Source organism: Orcinus orca, chromosome 4 (genome assembly GCF_937001465.1).
Source record: "Orcinus orca chromosome 4, mOrcOrc1.1, whole genome shotgun sequence".
Lineage (NCBI taxonomy): Eukaryota > Metazoa > Chordata > Mammalia > Artiodactyla > Delphinidae > Orcinus > Orcinus orca.
Window position 1 is genome coordinate 38,800,797 of NC_064562.1, and position 16,642 is coordinate 38,817,438.

Sequence of the window (16,642 nt, forward strand, 5' to 3'; positions counted from 1 at the left end):
TTTCTATTGTTCTGCTTTACACTGCTCAGCATTTCTTAAGATCATTTCCTATTAGTGGCTTTACAAGCGTTTTTGTTCCAGACATCCATGAAGAGATAACAATGCCTAGCAAGAGAATGAAGGACCTTGTTCCTTGTGTCACATGAACCTTTTTCTATTATAAAATATCACAGACATATCAAATAGCCTATATTTTATACCTGTAGGGTTTAAAGAATAATAGTGAAATAATGTTGCATGACATCACTACTCAGCTCAAAGTAGTCATAACGAATACCATTGAAAACCCCTGCATGCCCCTATCTAGGGGTGTTCTTCCCCTCCCTAGGAGATAGCCAATCTCTTGAATTTTGCATTTTTTATTCTTTTGCTTTTCTTTATAGTTTTATCATAGTAAAAAGACATTCTTAAATAATATATTGTTTAGTTGTGTATATTTTGTAACTTTCGTAAGTAAATTTACCCATGACTTCTTATCATTCATTTACCATGTTTATATTTGGCACGTTGATATTTGTTTCTTTATACAACCATTTCATTACCATATGGTATTCCACTAAATGAATGTACCATAGTTTATTTATTCATTGGTCTTTCTGTGATTATCTTTTTCTAGTATTAATTTTTATTATTTATTTTACTATTACAAAAGTATTCTAATGAACTGCCTTTTATATATATCTTGGTAGTAAAACACAAGAGTTTCTCTGGAAATATGTGTAGAAGTAGAATTGGTGGGTGTTAGGCTATGCAGAAGTTTACTGTATAATGCTATTTTCCCCCTAAATTTGGTTGTTCCAACTGTCAAAATTATCAGCAGTGTATAAATATTCCCATCTGATCAACCACTTTGCAAAAACTGAATATTATCATACTTTTCAGCTTTTATTAATATGATAGGTACAAAACAGTATCTCAATGTGGCTTTAAATTACACATATATTTATGAGCCTTTTTATATTTCTTTTTTTAATAAAATGTATTCCATATTGTTTGCCCATTCTTCTGTTGGGTTCTTTATCTTTTTCCTCTTATATTTTAGGAGCTATTTATAGATTCTGGATAAATCTTCCTCTGGTTATATGTGTTTCAAATATTTTTTCTAAATTTATGGACTACTTCTTTATCACATTTTTTCATAAACAGAAATGATTCATTTTAAATAGTCTATTTTATCAGTAGTTTCCTTTTTAACTTAGCATATTTACATATTATTTATGATGTATTCCTCAGACATTCAACTACATTTCCTTCTATATTATTTAAAGTTTGGCCTTTCCTGAAAATTTTAATATGTCTGGAATTGTGTTTTGTATGCAATATGAGGTAGGGGTTGTCAAGAACTTTGAAGAGTTTTAGCTGTTACCCTACTTGCAAGCTAACAAGGTAGCTTGCCACAGTTTCATGAATGCTGGCGGAAGATAAGCGATTCCTGGGTCAGATCAAAGTTCTTTACTACTCACGTTAATAACAGGAGCTAGAGTGTCAGAATTCATGCCAGTTTCTCAGGCTCATTTCCCACAGAACAACTCAAAGAAGGTCAGGTGACTACTGCACATACAGTGAGTGGTGCTATTGAAGAGGAACCCCAAGCTTAGGGAACCCAAATCTCTTATGGTGGATGGTTAGCATGCCTGACCTTTGCCCCAGAGGGCCACCTTACCTATATTATACTGGAGAGCAATCAAACCTGCCTTATGCTCCAGAAGGAGATATGTTTGCTCTATAACCATGCTTGAGAAGATAGTCTGGAATAAAGGCAGCCAATGCCTCTGCCTGTAAGACATGCAGAAATATGAGAAGCCGATAGAGAATTGTCTCTAACAAGGACAATTCCTCCCTCCCCTTGCCCCAATATTTATGACCAATTGTCTCAGCTTGGTTTAATGCATAGTCTCTCCTTTCCCCAGATATCTTTAATATAGTCAGGTTTAAATGTCTATATTAACATAATTTAGCATAATCAGTTTCCATATATGTATGTGTCTGTTTCTGGGCTCTCTGTTCTATTAATCAGTAGTCTACCTCTGTATCCACCCTGCGTACCTTACTTACTACAACTTTATAATAAATCCTGATCTCTGGTAGAGCAACTCCCTCCCCAACCTCCACAAATACCCACCTTATTCTTCTTCAGAAATGTCTCACATAGTCTAGTCCTTTCATTCTTCCTTGTATTTAAAAAATCTACACAGGTTCCAATGTAAAATATTTTTTCTTGCAATTTAGACCTTCCTTCTGGGATTGTTTTGCTTGCTCCAGAATTTTGTTTGAAACTTTCTATAGTAAACTTTATGCAGGTGTCTCTGTTGTAACTTCCCACCATAGATAGCTTCCAAGCTTTGGTTCCTCTACTCTGCATGCTGCCCTTTAAAAGCTAAATTTCTGATCTTCAGACATCAGCAGATGGTCTGAGGACGAGTGACAGTTTCAGCTCATTTATTTCTCTGCATGGATCCTTTCACATTGTTTTCAGCCTTTCAGAATTTTTCTTGCCTTTTTTTGGGCAGCTCAGCTATTCATTTTAAAAGGCATTTTGTCTATTTCACCTAACCTTTCTAGAAGTTTTGCACTGAAAGTGGTTTTCAAGATATCTAATCATTCATATTGCCAGAAACAGAAGTCTTGTGTCAATAGTGGTTTTAAAATTGTTTAATCTCACAGAATTGTATCTTGCACACAATACATATTCAACAAAGTGTGTTTAATTGAACTGAATAAGATTTTGGTTGGGTTTTTCTGATGCTGCCTCATCATTCCCAAATAACCCAGTACCTAATTTGGCATTTCCACTGTTAGATTATTATCCTCTCCTTAAAACTTTACAACATTAAAAAATATTTTAAACATACAGAAAGCAATATACTTGAAATCTTTGTACTTACCACCAAGATTAAATACATGTTAACGTAGTGTCCTATTTTCTTTAATCTATGGTTATATGGGTAGATAACAAAGCAATGTATATTATTTTGTGTACTTTAAAATTTTACATTAATAATACAGTGATATTCATACTTTTTTGAAAGCTTATTTTTTTCCCCACTCAACATCATGTTTGAAATATTTTCCATGGTGATACCCTAAGCTTTGATTCAATTATTCCAAGTCCTGTCTGTAATTTTATTATAAATTAAATTTTATTTAATAGTCCCTTTATTCTACAACAAATATTCTTATTATATATATATCCTCTTGAGCATGTATTTGAGAATTTTTAAAAATTAGTTGCCTAGAACTGAAAGTGTTCTATAATAGGATGTACTTAACTTTAACACATTAGGTATATCCAGTTTCTTATATCTGGTCTTTATGATTGTGATGACATTGATCATTATAGAAGATAGGACATTTTTAAACCTTATTTTATTATTTAATATTTACAATTTGTGAAAAGCACCTAGTACTGGTCTGGACAAGGATTATGCTGAATATATGTAGTGCCTGAAACCTTGTGTATAATTCAAATTATACTGAAGTTTATACTATTCAATAATGAATAATTAGGTGATTTGGAAATTCATGCCCCCATTTTTTTCTATAGGTATTTATGAGCCTCCATTTATTGTACTACTGCAGTGAACCAACCTTGGATGTGAAAATTGCCTTTTGTCAGGTGTGTGTTCCTTACAGGTAAAACAAGGTACAGTATATTCACTTGTATTTCCATTTTGCCATCCCATCTTGCAAATGTTCCACACTAAAGTTAATGTTTATGTAATGTTAAAAGTAGCTTAGGAAGTAGAAGCTGGTACCTAGATGCTTTTTTTTCCCCCCAGTTCATTTATGTTAGAATAGGAATGAAGATAATTCTTTTTAATGTTTATAAATATAGTACTTGATCACTGCATAAAGTGATTTCTCACTAGATTTAACATCATTAATATGTTTTTTTCAAATCCTTAAAATGTGGTTTTATTCATCAAACTAGCTAAAGTCTATGATATTATTTTTCATCCAAGAACTGATGAGCCCCAAGTAGAGTATCTCTAGTACTGAAATATAATAATATGTAGGTAGTGCTCAGTTTGTTTTCTGATGTTCAGTTCTAACCAGTAGTTGATAACAAAGATAAAACAACAATAATGACTAATAAAGGTATCTTTAACCTACAGTGAACACTAGTGAGAATATGTTGTGCATGGACCAGATAAGAGTCTGCACTGCTGTGTTTATACAAGTGATATTCTTAAGAAAGAGCCCAGCTGGGGCACCTGTACCTACTCTAAGTATGTTTAGGTAGTTCTAACTTAAGCCTGTTGTCATGGCATAATTAATAGTGCTCATTTTTACTCTCAGGAATTTTTATTTGGCCAGTAAATTTCATGGTAACTCTATTCATACCCCAAGCAGAGAGCACTTCTGTTTTTTTCTGTAATGATTTTCATTGCATGTTATCATCACGATGGGCTGAAAACAGAGAATGACATGCATCCCTTGAAACAGGTTTAAAGAAAAACTCTGCAGCTTCTATTATTTTAATACAATATTTTCTATTATTTTAATACAATATTTTAATACAATATTTCTGATTCTAGAAGTAACATGTACTGATTATAGAAAATATATAAAAATACAAAGGGAAACAAAACATTGGTAAATCTATTCTCCCTGAGCGTAGTTAGAATTTCTATGGAAAAGTAAAATGTGTTACGTGCTATGAATGGGATTTACTGTCTGTTTCATCTCCCTGACCTGTAAATTCTTGCAGTGCCAAAAGCCTCAGACTTTCAGATAACTTCTCTTCTCTAACTAGAACTCTGGATCTGGACATCTTGGTTTAGAAATTCCAAATCTGCCACTGATTAGCCATTTACTTGTGAGCTTGGGCAAGTTAGTTAACCTTGCTGTGCTTCAGTTTATTTGTAAAAAGGGAAAAAAGTAATAGTACCTACCTTCTAGGTTTATGAGAATTAAGTGAGCTAATACTTGCATAGCACTGAGTACAGTGCTGGAATATATTTTTGTTAAATAGCTAACTAAATCTTAAATATATTTACATTCACTCTTCTGGTGCTCCCATTGAATCCTAGTGTTTTAAATATTATCAGTATCTTGAATACTCCCCAGTTATATCTCCAACACAAACCTCTCCCCGAAACCAGACTCATAAACCCAATTGCTTGTTCTATATCTCAGCTCAGATGGCTAATAGGCATAGCAAATGATACATATACCAAACCAAACCCTTGATCTTTCCTCTAAAATTGCTCTGCTCTAATTCGGTAAATGCTAAATCCATCTTTCCAGTTGCTTAGAGCAAAATCTTCAGAATCATCTTTTGGACAATAATTTGCATCCAATCTGTCAGCAAATTCTGTGGCGCTACTTTAAAAATATATCTGGAATCTCACTACTTCTCACCGTTTTCTCCAGCACCATTCTGATCCAAACTTGGATTATTGTAAGAGCTTCCACTTTTGCTCACCCCCAAATGGTTTACTCTCAAAACATCAGCAAGAGTGATATTTGAAAAATAAGTGAGATCATGTCACTCCTTGGTTAAAAACAAAAAAAAGCAAAGCAAAAAAACCTTCCAGTCAAGTGAGATGTCTTCCCATCTCACTTATGGTAAAAATTCTTAAAATAAATACACAAGCCTTTGCCATGTAGCCACCCAGACACCCCTCCTTCAAATGCTCTTCCTTTATTATCCACTTGGCTCATGCCTTCACCACCTTCAGGACTTGGCTCAAATGTCATTTTTAAGGGAGTCTTTCCTGCCTATCCTATTTAAAATTGCCCCTTCCTAATCTACACTGCCTACCCCTACCCAACTTCCCTGTCTTTCTATTTTTTTCCCTCCATAACACTTTTTGGTATCTGATACACTATATATGTAACTAGCACGTTGCTTCTCTCTCTCTGCTAGAATGCATTTTTCAGTTGGGCAGGGATTGTTTTTCAGTGGTGTGCTGTGAGCTCACATAGGCTCACAAGAGTTGATTGTGCACATCCCTTCTCAGCTTTAAGTTCAATGATGTCAAGTTGGTAGATTGAACTTTGTCATGATAGGAATATGTACATTGTGTAAATAAACAATTACTGCCGGTAAGTTCTCTCCTCTCTCTCACCCCCAGCCATTTGTTGAACAATTAGCAGCACATGGTTGGGATTTTGTCTCTTTTGCACACTGCTGTACTGTAGCACTAAGAATAGTATCTGGCATAGTGTGGTCTCGCACCAAATATTTGCTTAATGAATGAATGATATATGTTTGGTTAATGCAATCAATTGCAACTGTGGTAGTGCCCTGGTGAAAAATGAGTAGACCTGAATTTCTGGTTAAAATATCTGGGTCTACCATTTGCAAGCTGTATGACTGTGAGCCATTTCCTTAGTGTCCATGATCCTAGCCATTTACCATGGGCATTAGTACTTACGAAACAAACCACAAACAAACAAAAAAGTTTATTTTTTACATATTTCAAGATTAAGTCTGAATTTCAAAAATTATCAATAAAAAAGCCTTAAAACTTCAGCTATTACTTTTGATCCAAAGAGTCTTTTTGTAGGTTGAAGTTATTTTTAAATCAGCTCCCAAAATTTGGGTACAGATGCAGAATGTCTATTTCTAGGAAGAGTTCTTTTAAAGCAAAGGAATAAAAAGAAGTGAAGCATGAACTTTCTTAATGACTCTGATTTTTTTGCTTACTATGAGCTTTTGATATCTAGAAAATATACATGCATATTCTGTAACTTAAAAATATCATAGCAAGCAGAATATTTCTAGTTGTGACTCAGAGTGCTTTATTTACTTTCCGGGTAGAATTTTTTTTTTTTCGGTACGCGGACCTCTCACTGTTGTGGCCTCTCCCGTTGCGGAGCACAGGCTCCGGACGCGCAGGCTCAGCGGCCATGGCTCACGGGCCCAGCCAATCCGTGGGATCTTCCCGGACCGGGCCACGAACCCGTGTCCTCTGCATCGGCAGGCGGACTCCCAACCACTGCCCCACCAGGGAAGCCCAGGGTAGAATTTTTATTTGATGATAATGTTTATTTTTTTTCTTTCCTGTAGCTCTGAGCCTCATTTAGTATTCTAGTAATTTAAATAAAATACTGTATTTTTAGAGGCAGAATTATCTACTTGGGTTTACTTTCAAACTATGTGCTTTGGAAGCTTCTCATTTCATGAGATATCTCATGGATCCTTGGTATGCAGTGGTGTTTAACACCATCTCCAGCAGAGTTAGGTTGCTCCCAATTGCTTGCCACACAGACAATACACAAAGACCTTTAAGTAACTTGTCAACAATTAGTGATCAAGTGTATCCAGAATTCAGGTCTCTTGAGTCTTAATCTGTGGCTTTAAAAAATTATATCATATTTATAATTTTTTCACTGTTATCAGTAAGAAATCACAGAAAATATAGAAAATAAAATTGCCCAGGTAGTTATTTATCAACAGTAAATATGTACATTATCTGTAGTAGTATTAACCTTTTTTTCTTAGTTGAATTATTTGAAGAACATGGGATTCATTGAGCTACTCCTATTAATTTCGTTGCTTTTTTCTTTAAAAAAGATCAAGCAGCTTTTGCAGGCAAGACGTTTCTTGTAATATTCTGCAGAGAAATTTGTCTTAGACGATGAAAAAATAATCTTTAGTTTGCACTTGTATGAATCCTTTACAAAAATATAGACTAACAGGGAATTGAAAGTGCAAAAGCTCTTGATCCTCCTGAGAAATAGGTAAGCCTTCGTAGCCTGCTTTTCTCAATTAAATAAAGAAGGGCAGAACTATTAGATTTCACTCTATGAATTTTTTAAAAAATCTGTGAAAAGTGCTATTTTTGGAACTCTGCTGTACTGAATAGTACAGGGCTTTATACACATGAAATATAAGAAATATATACACAGAGAGATAATGTGTGTTGGGAAACCTAATGCACACCCACTGGTGTCTACAGCATTTACCACATCCTGATTTGTGTTACCATTGGTTGTACAGGTTTGTGTTTTCCCCACTCAATGGTGACTGCCTCTGGGGCAGGGCCAGGGCATCTTCATCCTTGTCTTCCAAGCCTGGAATTCTATCTTAATTCAGTAAATGTTCAATAAATGCTTTTGGGTAAAAGAGGGTAAATAAAAACTCAGAAAAACACCGTGTCCTGAGTGGAAATTTGCTTGCCTTTCAAAATCAAGTCAACTTCTCAACATCTTACCATCTTGTAAGTGTATATTAATATATTTAATTGCATTTTGGTTAATTTGCTAATCATAAATCAGTGTTAGTCTAATATTTATCTAAAAAGTTATTAACTTATTGTCCTCTCTAAATGTTTACTGATGCATGAGTTGGTTATGAATCATTTAAAATGATTTCTTGATTTTCAGAAAGCCTGAGAGATAGAAGGTTCAAATCAGTGAATCAACAATTATGAGTCTAAGTAACACTAGAAATAAAGGGACTGAGCTCAGTGGGCTTCTTTCTGTTAGGATATAGAAACTCTTCATGCCTTCTTACATTGTCTATGCAATGAGACATCTACACATCGACTGATTATTTATTGATTCCATCATTCATTTATTCAACACATCTTTACTCAGTGCCTATAACATGTATCTGTAACTTGTAGAAATTAGGGATACAGGGTGAGTATGGTTACTCTCCTCAAAGAACACACTGTCTAGTCTAAAGCACAGTAGAGAGTGGCTAGGCTTATAAACATAAGGAAAACCTATTCCACTTTGAGTTAAAAACCTCAGTGGTAACTATGGGCTAAACAATAATGAGTGAGAAAAGAAAACACCCCAATACTTACCAAATGCTTACTATGTATGATGACTTCACTAAGATTTTATTTCATTTAATCTTTAGAGTGCCATTAATTACCAAGACAGAATTCAATTATGTTTTATTCTGGGATTGGAAATCTCAGCCATTATACAGGAAGGTCTTTCTCTAGTCCCATTATGAACTTTTTGAAATCTTCTATCAGTTATACAGTGTTTTGACTGAAGTGAGTAGCAACTAAATATAACTAAGAAAAAAATACTATGATTAAATGCAAAGAAGCTTAAGATTCTATTGGTCACCAGTAGGAAAAAAAGAAGACTTTTATATATATTCCAAAGGACAGTTGTGATATATAAGGTCTAAAATATTACTGGGGATATGACAGAAATAGCAGTCTCTTTGTAGAGCTCTTACTAACAAAATTGTTCTTCAGTGTTTTCTGAGGTCTTAGTGTTTTTTGGTATAGCACCTTGTTAGATATGATAGCCAAGACTGAGCATGTTGATTTTTTTCTAGTTAAAGCAATGCTTTTCTTATAATAGATATAAAATATTACTAGATGAGTTGACTTGTTAACTAAATGTTATTTTGCTACTCTAATGTCTGGATAACAAAAGCAATATGTGTGTATATGTAATAATTTTCCTAGCCACAGATGATGGCTGTTCTAAATAAATAAAAACTTAACTCTTCAGCAAATTTCAAAACAGTAAATTTAGTGTTACATTTGTGTCTTCTACCTTGGGCAGTTTTTTTCTTAAGATTTATTAAGTTATTCCAGTTAATAAATAGATTCAGTTATGTTACTAAATCTTATCTAACAAAAAATGTACAGGTCCTACTTAAGATTCGGTTCTGTAATGATGAACTTCTCTGTATTAGTTTATGAGTATGTGTTTGGTTTGCTTGAAGCACATAAAGTTCGGACTTGACTTCTTCTTGAATGATCTTGACCTGAATGTAAATGTAGCTTAATACTATGAGTTTAATTATGGTTGAGGTAGTAATCAGTTTAAGTGAAGTTATCGCTTATATCTGTCAAAATTGTTATGCTGTAAAATAGCCCAGAATTATCTGTGGTTTTTCAGTGTATAGTTAATAATGCTGTGTCAGAAAAGCACCAAATTGTGGATTTCATTTTAATCTATATAAGTGTTCCTAAGAAATCAACTAATTCCTTAAATACACTGTTTTAATTTATTACACTTTGGATGTTAAGACTTTAGAAAATATATTAAATGATGATTTTGCTTTTCTGCACAGGCATTTTCTGAGGTTGCGGTGTGTGATAAGCAAAAGCTGAATTTTTCAGTAGGTTAAGAAAAATAATGTCCACTTTTGTTCTCAGTTCTAAAACCAGTACTAATCAGGAATGTGTCATTCAACTCTTCTATTGTTCACCTTCTCTAAAGGTGAATATTTATTTGGCTGTTTACTCAATACATCTCTAACTCATTCTAAAAAAAGGCAAGGTAGTTACAAAATGCATATTTAAGAGAAGAAAACCAATATGTTGAAGAATGTGTAATTACTAAAATTAGGTATAAATTAGATCTTTTTATAATTGTATAATGAGAGAACGATAATAATATCATATAGGATTTAAGAATAATATTCTTTATGGTATAAATGAAAATAAGACTTTAATATTCCATATTTTTTAAAAATAATGTATATTTTAGTTTCACTTTGATTCAGAAATTTTTTTTTAACGTCTTTACTGGAGTATAATTGCTTTACAATGTTGTGTTAGTTTCTGCTGTATAACAAAGTGAATCAGCTATATGTATACATATATCCCCATATCTGCTCCCTCTTGTGCCTCCCTCCCACCCTCCCATCCCACTCCTCTAGGTGGTCACAAAGCACCAAGCTGATCTCCCTGTGCTGTGCAGCTGCTTCCCACTAGGTGTCTATTTAACATTTGGTAGTGTATATATGATAATGCTACTCTTCACCTTGTCCCAGCTTACCCTTCCCCTACCCTGTGTCCACAAGTTCATTCTCTACGTCTGTGTCTATTCCTGCCCTGCCTGTAGGTTCATCAGAAATTTTTTTTTTTTTTTAGATTCCATATATATGTGTTAACATACGGTATTTGTTTTACTCTTTCTGACTTACTTCACTCTGTATGACAGTCTCTAGGTCCATCCACCTCAATACAAATAACTCAGTTTCATTCCTTTTTATGGCTGAATAATATTCCATTGTATATATGTGTCACATCTTCTTTATCCATCATCTGTTGATGGACACGTAGGTTGCTTCCATGTCCTGTATATGGTAAATAGAGGTTCAGTGAATATTTTGGTACATGATTCTTTTTGAATTATGGTTTTCTCAGGGTATATGCCCAGCAGTGGGATTGCTGGGTCATATGGTAGTTCTATTTGTAGTTTTTTAAGGAATCTCCATACTGTTCTCCATAGTGGCTTTATCAGTTTACATTCCCACCAACAATGCAAGAGGGTTCCCTTTTCTCCACACCCTCTCCAGCATTTATTATTTGTAGATTTTTTGATGATGGCCATTCAGAGTGGTGTGAGGTGAAACTACACTGTGGTTTTGATTTGCATTTCTCTAATGGTTAGTGATGATGAGCATCTTTTCATGTGTTTGTTGGCAATCTGTATATCTTCTTTGGAAAAATAACTATTGAGGTCTTCCACCCATTTTTGGATTGGGTTGTTTGTTTTTTTGATATTGAGCTGCATGAGCTGCTTGTAAATTTTGGAGATTAATCCCATGTTAGTTGCTTCATTTGCAAATATTTTCTCCCATACTGAGGGCTGTCTTTTCATTTTGTTTATGGTTTCCTTTGCTGTGCAAAAGCTTTTAAGTTTCATTACATCCCATTTGTTTATTTTTGTTTTTATTTCCATTTCTTAAGAGGTGGGTCAAAAAGGATCTTGCTGTGATTTATGTCATAGAGTGTTCTGCCTATGTTTTCCTCTAAGAGTTTGATAGTGTCTGGGCTTACATTGATGTCTTTAATCCATTTTGTGTTTATTTTTGTCTATGGAGTTAGGGAGTGTTCTAATTTCATTCTTTTATATGTAGCTGTCCAGATTTCCCAGGACCACTTATTGAAGAGGCTGTCTTTTCTCCATTGTATATTCTTGCCTCCTTTTTCAAAAATAAGGTGACCATATGTGCGTGGGTTTTCTCTGGGATTTCTTTCCTGTTCCATTGATCTATATTTCTGTTTTTGTGCCAGTACCATACTGTCTTGATTACTGCAGCTTTGTAGTATACTCTGGAGTCAGGGAGCGTGATTCCTCCAGCTCCGTTTTCCTTTCTCAAGATTGCTTTGGCTATTTGGGGTCTTTTGTGTTTCCGTACAAATTGTGAAAGTTTTTGTTCTAGTTCTGTGAAAAATGCCAGTGGGAGTTTGATAGGGATTGCACTGAATCTGTAGATTGCTTTGGGTAGTAGAGTATTTTCACAACGTGGATTCTTCCAATCAAAGATTGTGGTATATCTCTCCATCTGTTTGTATCATCTTTAATTTCTTTCATCAGTGTCTTATAGTTTTCTGCATACAGGTCTTTTGTCTCCTTAGGTAGGTTTATTGCTAGATATTTTATTCTTTTTGTTGCAATGATAAATGGGAGTGTTCCCTTAATTTCCCTTTCAGATATTTCATCGTTCGTGTATAGGAATGCAAGGGATTTCTGTGCATTCATTTTGTCTCCTGCAACTTTACCAAATTCATTGATTAGCTGTAGTAGTTTTCTGGTGGCATCTTTAGGATTCTCTATAGTGTCATGTCATCTGCAAACAGTGACAGCTTCACTTCTTTTCTGATTTGGATTCCTTTTATTTCTTTTTCTTCTCTGATTGCTGTGGCTAAAACTTCCAAAACAATGTTGAATAATAGGGGTGAGAGTGGGCAACCTTGTCTTTTTCCTGATCTTAGTGGAAATGCTTTCAGTTTTTCACCATTGAGGATGATGTTGGCTGTGGGTTTGTCATATATGGCCTTTATTATGTTGAGGTAAGTTCCCTCTGTGCCTACTTTCTGGAGGGTTTTTATCATAAATGGGTGTTGATTTTTGTCAGAAGCTTTTTCTGCATCGATTGAAATGATCATGTGGTTTTTATTCTTCAATTTGTTAATATGGTGTATCACATTGATTGATTTGAGTATTTGAAGAATCCTTGCATCCCTGGGATAAACCCCACGTGATCATGGTGTATGATCCTTTTAATGTGCTGTTGGATTCTGTTTGCTAGTATTTTGTTGAGGATTTTTGCATCTATGTTCATCAGTGATATTGGCCTGTAGTTTTCTTTCTTTGTGACATCGTTGTCTGGTTTTGGTATCAGGGTGATGGTGGCCTCATAGATTGAATTTGGGAGTGTTCTTCCCTCTGCTATATTTTGTAAGAGTTTGAGAAGGATAGGTGTTAGCTCTTCTCTAAATGTTTGATAGAATTTGCCTGTGAAGCCAGCTGGTCCTGGGCTTTCTTTTGTTGGAAGGTTTTTAATCACAGTTTCAATTTCAGTGCTTGTTATTGGCCTGTTTATATTTTCTATTTCTTCCTGGTTTCTGTCTCAGAATGTTTTGCTTTTCTAAGAATTTGTCCATTTCTTTTAGGTTGTCCATTTTATTGGCATATAGTTGCTTGTAGTAATCTCTCATGATCCTTTGTATTTCTGCAGTGTCAGTTGTTTCTTCTCCTTTTTCATGTCTAATCTATTGATTTGACACTTCTCCCTTTTTTTCTTGATGAGTCTGGCTAATGGTTTATCAATTTTGTTTATCTTCTCAATGAACCAGCTTTTAGTTTTATTGATCTTTGCTACTATTTCCTTCATTTCTTTTTCATTTATTTCTGATCTGATTTTTATGATTTCTTTCCTTCTGTTAGCTTTGGGTTTTTTTTTTTCTTCTTTCTCTAATTGTTTTAGGTGTAAAGTTAGGTTGTTTATTTGAAATTTTTCTTGTTTCTTGAGGTAAGATTGTATTGCTGTAAACTTCCCTCTTAGAGCTGCTTTTGCTGCATCCCATAGGTTTTGGCTTGTCGTGTTTTCAGTGTCATTTGTTTCTAGGCATTTTTTGATTTCCTCTTTGATTTCTTCAGTGATCTTTTGGTTATTTAGTAGTGTATTGTTTAGCCTCCATGTTTTTGTGTTTTTTACAGATTTTTTCCTGTAATTGATTTCTAGTCTCACAGCTTTGTGGTCAGAAAAGATATTTGATACGATTTCAATTTTCTTAAATTTTGCAAGTTTTTATTTATGACCCAAGACATGATCTATCCTGGAGAATGTTTCACGAGCACTTGAGAAGAAAGTGTATTCTGTTGTTTTTGGATGGAATGTCCTATAAATATCAATTAAGTCTATCTGTTTTAATGTGTCTTTTAAAGCTTGTGTTTCCTTATTTATTTTCATTTTGGTTGATCTGTCTTTGGTGATAGTGGGGTGTTAAAGTCCTTTACTGTGATTGTGTTACTGTCGATTTCCTCTTTTATGGCTGTTAGCATTTGCCTTGTATATGGAGGTGCTCCTATGTTGGGTGCATAAATATTTACAATTGTTATATCTTCTTCTTGGATTGATCCCTTGTTCATTATGTAGTGTCCTTCTTTGTCTCTTGTAATAGTCTTTATTTTAAAGTGTATTTTATCTGATATGAGAATTGCTACTGCAGCTTACTTTTGATTTCCATTTGCATGGAATATCTTTTTCCATCCCCTCACTTTCAGTCTGTGTGTGTCCCTAAGTATGAAGTGGGTTTCTTGTAGACTGCATATATATGGGTCTTATTTTTGTATCCATTCAGCCAGTCTATGTCTTTTGGTGGGAGCATTTAATACATTTACATTTAAGGTAATTATCAATATGTATGTTCTTGTTTCCATTTTCTTAATTGTTTTGTGTTTGTTATTGTAGTTCTTTTCCTTCGCTTGTGTTTCCTGCCTAGAGAAATACCTTTAGGATTTGTTGTAATGGGGGCTTGGTGGTGCTGAATTCTCTTAAGTTTTTTGTTTGTAAAGGTTTTAATTTCTCTGTCAAATCTAAATGAGATCCTTTCTGGTTAGAGTAATCTTGGTTGTAGGTTTTTCTCTTTCATCACTTTAAATATGTCCTGCCACTCCCTTCTGGTTTGTAGTGTTTCTGCAGAAAGATCAGCTGTTAACCTTATGGGGATTCCCATGTATAGTATTTGTTGCTCTTCCCTTGCTGCTTTTAATACTTTTTCTTTGTATTTAAGTTTTGATAGTTTGATTAATATGTTTATTGGCATGTTTCTCCTTGAATTTATACTTTATGGGACTCTCTGAGCTTCCTGCACTTGATTGACTATTTTTTTTTCTATCTTAGGGAAGTTTTCAACTATAATTTCTTCAAATATTTTGTCAGACCCTTTCTTTTTCTCTTCTTCTTCTGGGACCCCTATACTTCAAATGTTGGTGTGTTTAATGTTGCCCCAGAGGTCTCTGAGACTGTCCTCAATTCTTTTCATTATTTTTACTTTATTCTGCTCTGTGACAGTTATTTCCACTATTTTATCTTCCTGGTCACTTATCCATTCTTCTGCCAAGTTATTCTGCTATTGATCCCTTCTAAAGTATTTTAAATTTCATTTATTGTGTTGTTCATCATTGTTTGTTTGCTCTTTAGTTCTTCTAGATTCCTGTTAAATGTTTCTTGTATTTTCTCCATTCTATTTCCAAGATTCTGGATCATCTTTGCTATCATTACTCTGAATTCTTTTTCATGTAGACTGCCTATTTCCTCTTCATTTGTTAGGTCTGGTGGGTTTTTACCTTGCTCCTCCTCTGCTGCATATTTCTCTGTTTTCTCATTCTGTTTAACTTACTGTGTTTGGGGGCTCCATTTCGCAGGCTGCAGGTTCATACTTCCCATTGTTTTTGGTGTCTGACCCCAGTGGATGATGTTGGTTCAGTGGGTTATGTAGGCTTCCTGGTGGAGGGGACTGGTGCCTGTGTTCTGGTGGGTGGGATGTATCTTGTCCTTCTAGTGGGCAGGGCTGCATCCGCTGGTGTGTTTTGCAGTGTCTGTGAACTTAGTATGACTTTAGGCAGCCTCTCTGCTAATAGGTGGGGTTGTGTTCCTGTCTTACTAGTTGTTTGACATGAGGTGTTGAGCACTGGAGCTTGCTGGCCATTGGATGGAGCTGGGTCTTAGTGTTGAGAAGAAGATCTCTGGGAGAGCTCTTGCCGATTGATATTATGTGGGGCCGGGAAGTTTCTTGTGGTCCAATGTCCTGGGCTTGGCCTTCCCACCTCAAAGACTCAGGCCTGACCCCCAGCTCGAGCACCAAGATCCTGCCAGCCACACGCCTCAGAAGAAAAGCAAGAGAGAATAACAAAAAAACAAAAACAAAACCAACAGAACCCTGGTATAAATAGTAAAAGCAAACCTGTACAGACAAAATCACACAAAGAAGCATATACATACACACTAAGAAAAAAAGGAAAAAATATATATATTAAAAAAAAGGAAGAGAGCAATGAAACCAATAAGCAAATCCATCAATGATAAACACTAAATACTATACTAAGATAAAAATAAAACCAGAAACAAATTAGATGCAGAAGGCAAACCCCAAGTCTACAGTTGCTCCCAAAGTCCACTGCCTCAATTTTGCAAACATTCATTGTCTATTCAGGTATTCTTCAGATTCAGTGTCTATCAAGTTGACTGTGGGTATTTAATCTGCTGCTCCTGAGGCTGCTGGGAGAAATATCCCTTTCTCTTCTTTGTTCACACAGCTCCTGGGGTTCAGCTTTGGTTTTGGCCCCACCTCTGCAAGTAGGTCTCCCTCAGGTGTCTGTTCCCTGCCCAGACAGGAGGGTGTTAAAGCAGCAGCTGATTAAGGCTCTCTTGCTCATTCAGGCTGGGGGTAGGGAGGAGTATGATAGTCAT

The 16,642-nt window shown here is 35.0% G+C and overlaps 1 protein-coding gene across 14 annotated transcripts in view; it reads left to right on the plus strand.

The window, feature by feature from the left end:
* The window catches only part of MAPK10 (mitogen-activated protein kinase 10), a 637,325-nt gene that overhangs the window by 462,355 nt on the left and 158,328 nt on the right, over positions 1–16,642 (plus strand). For 9 of the 14 annotated variants that reach the window (XM_049709104.1, XM_049709107.1, XM_049709100.1 and 6 more), the window contains one exon: positions 3,545–3,616. The exons of 3 other annotated variants lie outside the window; for them this stretch is intronic. In XM_049709104.1, coding sequence (XP_049565061.1) covers positions 3,551–3,616 — 66 coding nt within the window. In that variant the 5' untranslated portion in view covers positions 3,545–3,550. Of the gene's footprint in view, positions 1–3,544; positions 3,644–16,642 lie in introns of all 14 variants that reach the window. 2 more of the 14 variants (XM_049709108.1, XM_004285423.4) reach the window with 1 other exon arrangement.